The sequence below is a fragment of the Lepisosteus oculatus genome, chromosome 5 (genome assembly GCF_040954835.1).
Source record: "Lepisosteus oculatus isolate fLepOcu1 chromosome 5, fLepOcu1.hap2, whole genome shotgun sequence".
In the NCBI taxonomy this organism is placed as follows: Eukaryota; Metazoa; Chordata; class Actinopteri; order Semionotiformes; family Lepisosteidae; genus Lepisosteus; species Lepisosteus oculatus.
This window is the reverse complement of record NC_090700.1, coordinates 26,077,500-26,084,401: the sequence shown is the minus strand read 5'-3', so window position 1 is coordinate 26,084,401 and position 6,902 is coordinate 26,077,500. Positions and strand designations below refer to the sequence as shown.

The following is a 6,902-nucleotide window of genomic DNA, read 5'->3' as shown; positions in this document are numbered from 1 at the left end:
GGCTAACCTTGGGTGGATCCTTTGGTTATGCGCTGGCAACCTCCGTTTTCGACTCTTAGGACAAAGGAGAGTCCTGGCACTTGGACACACTGGCCGTTACGTGGTTGTCCAGGCTGAGTCTGAGGATGCCCAGGAGGAGCTGGGTCTGAGAAAATGTCCAGGAGGCACCCCAAGGAAGTCCTATGCTACCTGTTTAACCTGGAGGAACTACGGTCGTTCATTGGTTGAAAGTTCCATGGGTATTCGAGACCCACGTGGGGTTTACCTGCCCTACCAGTTCCTGAAAGGCTAAGGATGAGAAACAATGCACCCTGACCTTAGGGTTGTAAACCTTGGGATGAGACTCTACCTTGGAATCTCCCAGACAGTAAGGCGCCAGAGACCATTTATTATGGTTGGTGGAGAATTTCAGCATTGGGAGTTCCTTATCAGGACACTCTATCAGTTGGAAAAACACCTTAAATGTGAATCAAATAGAATGGCCTCTCTGTATCCAGCACCACTGAGGTGAAGGAGAGAGGGACTGGCAAGAGAGCAGCAAACTTAAATCCTGTATTTTAATAAGCCTTGCTGCTACACTTGCTTTTGAGCATATTGCAGCAGGTTGTCCTGGCCAAAGGATATCTGGACGGCAGTGTTGCACACCTATGAATAGTCCCTGAAACATACCATCAAAGGTTTCAAACTTATTTAAAAAATCAGAAAATCAAACTGAATTTGCTTTAGAAATGATTTTACTTTAGACTTTGATTATGAAAAATGTATTTCATACATACTGTACCTTATTGGCTTTAAAACTCTACACTTTTGTTGCTGTTGGCATTTCTGTGGATATTACTTTATGTGATTCGCGTCTGTGGCACACTGGGAATTGTAGTCTTTGGTAATGTATTCAATTCATGTATTTTAATGTTTAAAAACTACAGTACACACACTGTGAAGAACATAAGTTTCATTTTAAAGATACTTTATCATTTCATAAGGATACAATTTGACCACTTTTAATCACACAAAAATCTGCTGAAGAAAGTAAGGTTTTTACTGTTCTTATCTAGAGGTATACAGATTTAGATCTAGATTATGATTATGAAATATATATTTCACTGTAGTGGCTTTAAACACCTACACTATTTTTTTGGTATATCTGTAGGTATTACTGAATGTGTGGCTAACTGGTACATACCGTATGTTACCATTGGTAACTGTACATATGCCACAGAAATGCTGTGATCCTGCAGTCTTGAAGTTAAATGAAAGATGAAGTAGTAATGCAGACTGATTTACATAAAGGCTTTAGCTAGCAACTGTCATAATACTTCATAGCTGTGTCGATTTTTTTAAATTATAGATGGTTCTTGTTAGTTTCTCATTGAATCCTTTTTAATAACTAGGCAATTCAAAGGATGTTTAAAGTTTCAACCTATCTGTATAGTCACAGATTTAATCATACCAGATTTACTTAAGTAGTTAATAACAAATCTGTAACTCAACTTAAGAAACGCTTCCATATCACACATACAGAGTTCAGTAAAATTAAAAAAACTAGTTAAAAAAACTAAGCAATTCAAAGAACATTTGAAGTCTTAACCCAAATGACACTTTGGAACAATGTTTAAATACTTGTTACTTAGAAGGTCCGAGGTTTGATTCCCAGTCAAACCAAAACCTCTTACTTTTTTTACTCTGCTGGATGTATAAACTACATTCACATTACTGATGATTTTAGATATCACAGAATGTCAAATATTAAAATAAGATTACTAAAGTAATAATATGATTGAAACCCAAGTCCAGCAATCTCCAAAATGCTCAGAAATAGCAATGGAATTTAAAGATGAAATTAAACAGAAGTTGCAATTGAGTTTTTATGTGCCTTTTGAAATAGGATTTTGGTGAAGGAATGCACAACACAGCAAATTTCCAGTTCTGAATTTTATTGAGGAAATGTACAATTTGATCAAAAGAGCAACAAACAAGGAGAGGTCTCCCACATAGAAGTAAAATGATCTATGTAAATCATCTTTTGGTTTGCCTGTCTACTTTACAAGTAAAAATTTCTTATTAATCTACATTCAATATGGAATATGTCTCAAGAAAAGATAAAACTGAAAAAAATAAAAGAAAACACCACATATAAAACATAATGCAAGTGAATTTTAAAAACTCCCCCAATAAAATCACAATGTAAATATACAAGACGAATCCAAAATGATATTAAAGATTAATCTGTTATTCTGATTCACATTCCCCTTTATATTTCAACCTGAGAGCTTTGGTCTACTGCATATTGTTTCAGGATTCAGTCACAACTGTTTTTGCATTAGTGTAAGCGAGGCCCTTGTAGATACCTCTGGTATTAAACTTCAGAACACTGCCATTGTAGCAGGTAATTTCCACTGTGCCAGTGTACGGGAGATCCACAGTGGCTCTACCAATTGTGATGGCAACATCCACAGTTTTTCCTGGAGGAACTTGGACAGGAAAAGACAGAAGCTCAGTTTTCTCTTCTGAATTCTCTAAGCCATATTTACTTTCTACTCCCATTGTGAAGCTAAACCCAGCAGACACTTCCACAATCTCTGGAATTCCTGATTGCACCTCTATACTAAAGGTTGCTTCCATTTTGTTAGCCACAGACCATGACGATTTTTTAGTTATTGTTTTTGAAGTTTCTATTTTGTATGACTGAGGGACATCGGACCTGTTTTGGTAAGACAGAGATTTGATTTCTTCCGTATTAACTTGCGGAATGGCTTGATGAAGGGTGGGATACTGGAGATTGGTCAATACAGTAGACTTGATAGTGTTGATGAATACAAATCCTAAGCAATCAATGTCTGCACCTGCATTTCCTACAATTCCCAAGCAAATTCCAGAACCAATATCAATTGGGTACTCTGTTTTAAGACCCCACTCAGTCATATGTGCAAAAAATTCTCGTGAGCGATTTGTCTTGAATTTGATGGCACCTAGACGTGTTCCAGCTCCATTTCCCCACAGTGAAAGTGAGGTAAAAAACTCTCCATCTTCAAACTGAAATTCAGTAAAATTCCCAGAAGCATTTCCAAATTGTTTGAATTGACCATCAGTAAGCCAAACCTTTATAGCCTTCACCTGCCAGCCTCCTACCCACACCCATATCTTTTTCAGTGTGGCTCCAGTGTCTGTACCAGTGAAGTTAAAGGAACCACCTCCTTGTCCACCAATAATCTGTACAGGTGACAGGTATGACATGTTCTTCTTGGTGTAAACTTTAATCTGAAATGGAAAAAAGGGCTTTGATAAATTGTATTATTCAGGGTAAAAGATTTATATGAACTGTTTTAGAATTTATTTTGAAATGTACTCTGCATGCTGATATGAGTTATTGATTCTTGAGTCATGTTGATTTGCATTTTACCAATGTCTTGCAAGATGTCAGGGTTTCAACAGCAGGACTGGGTATCTTGTTCCAAGCTCCTACAACCCTTTGGGAAAAGAAATACCTCCTACCCTCCTGTTTAAATGAATATACACACAGTTTCTGCTTGCGCCCCGTTTCATGTTTACGTCCTCATTTTAAACAAAATGTGTTGAAGTAACTTTAGTAATAAGAATACCCTTAACATTTTGAATACTACATACTTACCCTCATAATCCTCTCTGTTCTAGACTAAAAAAAGGTCCAGTTCTTCCCAGTTGTCAGTGTAGGGCATTCTTCTCTCATTAATTACTAAGCAGCAATATCATCTTGTATAAACTGATGATCACAATTATGCACAGTATTCCAAATATGATATTTTTGTCCATGAAACAATATAATACACAGCATAATACAACATGCCTTTATTTAAATTCTACAATACAATATAAGCTATATATTCTTACATTTTGTTTGCTTTTTATTTCCCTACACTGTGAAGGCTGCAATACTGCATTAACAATGATTCATTTGCTAAGTACTAGTCCTGTCTTAAGGGACATTTAAAAGAGTTGCATGAATAGCTTCTGAATTGCATCTCTTGTATTCATTTTCTAAGATGCCTATTAGGCCCTGTGAATTCTGCCTCCTCTGTGGTCAAGGTGTTGACTTTTTTCCTTAGTAAACACCTTAATGACCATTTCCCTGGTCTAAAGATTTCCCATTTCTTTGCGGAGAAGATCCTCCATCTTACCTGAACCCTGCTGCTGTTTTACAGAGCGAAACTTGGTAGGTATGCTCACATGTGTATGTAGTTGCTGCTCTGAATGTACATTCATATTCAGTTGATATCAGACAGTGAGTGGTGAGATCTTAAGAGAGCAAGCACAGAAAGGGGTACAACAATATTTAAATCATGTCATTCTGGTGATTGGTTATGAAATCATCAGGTGTAGAGACAGACCTATGTGGCATGTTCTTTATTATTGAGCCAACCAGACCTCTCAGCGTATTTATGATAGGTGGGAATCAGTATGATTGAGTGGCACCCATTTAGGCATTATATCACTTGTGTGGTGTCAGGGTGAATCCTATTTGTGAGATGCCTACCTTAGAAGTACCTTAGCTAAGGAGCTATACTACAGGATTTGACAAGTTTATACATATATTTCCAAGGAAATAGAAGTCATATTACTTAAATTATTATATTCTAGATTAATCTTTTAAACAGAATAATTCTAGGCCTGACCATAGCCTTGCTAATATGTTGCAAATGTGGGCATGTTGCAAATGAGGGGAGGCGATTTGTCCCATTACTATTATTTTCTATATTGGTAGTAAAATACAGTAAACCCTTCTCCAAGAAAGATTTGATAATACCCCAAGTAATTGAACTACTTGCAGTCATACACATCCAGTTATTCAGCATGCATGTAGAATAATAATAATAATAATAATAATAATAATAATAATAATAATAATAATAATAATAATAATAATAAGCTCTGATCTTAATGTAGTATTTTAAAAAATATTATGTATTATGATTGCACTACTTTCTGAACCCGCCAGGTGGTGCACTGAATGTTTAACATGGCAGTATTTGGCCTCTGACCTGAAAACACCTGGTTTCAAATCCCACTCAATGCTCAGTCCCCCATAGGGACAGTCTTTTTCCAGTTAAAGAATTTGATTTGTATACTGTTTCGACTTTAATTCATTTCATACTGTATATTACAGTATGTTAACAATTTAATATTAAAAAAAGAAAATAAGAAAGTAGGGGTGGTTTACAAAACAAATTACTTAGTCAGATACTGTATATAAAAAATACTTTATTGTTCTATCTTGTTGCAATGCACTTTTCTCAAGTTTACATCTGGATTGAAATAATCTATATTTTGTCTTAATGCTAATTTTAGAAACAAGTAATTAGGAAACAAGTTTTTACTTCAGATTTTGATTATACTGTACTGTAACGGCTTTAAAACCCTACGCTATTGTTTTGTCATATCTGTGGATATTACTTAATGTGTGTGGCATGTCAGGAATTGTAATCTTTGTTCATGTATTCAATTCATGTAATGGAAGTTTTCAATCTTAAAACCCATATTCATTTTTCATTGTCAATGAGCGGATCAATTTGCAATCCTGAACTGAAAGAAGCAGTTAGAAAATTTATGGATATTTAGCATATATTGCAAAATACCTATGTTTATACATTATTTATTAATTGGCATATTGATTATAATAAAATAATAAATAAAATGCTATGTGAACAAACCATAAGTGAAACATGTTTGCTAAAGACTACCTGGGGTGAAAAGTGATAGCTGTACAAAAGTGATATCTATATACATAACTTGAAATGGGAGGCAAAACAGCAGATTGTACTAAAGGCAAAACCAGAAGATTTTGTTCTTAGCTGCTATATATGTGTATGTTTTGCAACAATGTTAATGTTTCTGCTCTACAGACCTGGCTTTAATCAGGTTTAAACGTTCACATTTTGATTAATGTTATAAAAATATTTACAGATCATTCAACACAATGGAATATCATTAGGAAGAACTGAATACATTTGCAAGGCACGGTACGTCATGTATTAAACTAACAGAAAACACAGTTAAACCTTAACCCTAACCTAACAGAGAATAATTTACAGGAACTGACTGATCAATTACTCTTTTTATAGTTATTGGTTCACAGTATTGATTGATGATACAGCCCTATGTAATACATACTAATTGTTTTGTTTTAATTGAGTTGATTTTAAAAATAAAATGTATGACTGTCATTGTTTTCTTTTATAGTATTAAGTAAAGTAAATCCTAAAAAATGTTTAAACAATTACAACACAATCCATACTTATACAGATTTAATTTACATGTACAGATTTACGTCAAGAATATCAGGGATACTTACAGTGAAGTCGTGAGCAGCTGGGTAGCTGTAAAGTTATAGCACAAGAAAATGGTTTCCTGTGAACAGCTTGTTAGAAAGAAGCTGTTTTCTCCCTTAAATTGAAATATAAGTAGACAGGTTGGTCATACATCATTGGCTAAATACAGGTTTTTATTTAATGTTAACAGAACCTTGACATATTGGTATGTGCTGAACCAGAAATATGCTAATAACCCACATCAACTAAAAAAAACATGATTTTCAAGAAGAACTAGTTAATAAAGAAGTATTGTAAGTAAGTGCCTTAGGGACTGCAAGCTACAAAATAGATGTTGGATCTGTGTCAAGGAAGCAACTATTCCAATTAACTAAAAGTTGAAATATACCTTGCACCCCTGTTACCCTTAGCAGTTAAAATTAGTTAAAAATAGATGGATAAATAGAATGTACCTTTACCATTAACATTGAAGTATCTAAATAAATTTCATTTGCACTTTATTTGCACTGGTCAGACCTGACGCCATATATCCATCAATCCTAACCCTGTAGTTTCCTTACTAGCTAGATACATTTGTTTTAAATGAAAGAGTAATATTTT

At 34.6% G+C, this 6,902-nt stretch overlaps 1 protein-coding gene across 2 annotated transcripts; it reads right to left on the bottom strand.

Annotated features, from left to right (window-relative positions):
• Positions 1-1,917: 1,917 nt before the first annotated feature.
• Positions 1,918-6,435, bottom strand: LOC102684513 (aerolysin-like protein). 2 transcript variants are annotated; one of them, XM_006628272.3, is made up of 2 exons: positions 6,326-6,435; positions 1,918-3,258 (listed from the first exon to the last, which is right to left on the bottom strand). In XM_006628272.3, exon 2 carries the CDS (start codon positions 3,232-3,234, stop codon positions 2,293-2,295), a length of 942 nt encoding a protein of 313 aa, XP_006628335.1. In that variant the 5' UTR covers positions 3,235-3,258; positions 6,326-6,435; the 3' UTR covers positions 1,918-2,292. The 2 variants fall into 2 exon arrangements, with proteins under 2 accessions (XP_006628335.1, XP_069046326.1); XM_069190225.1 differs by lacking the exon at positions 6,326-6,435 and adding an exon at positions 4,155-4,540.
• Positions 6,436-6,902: the final 467 nt, after the last annotated feature.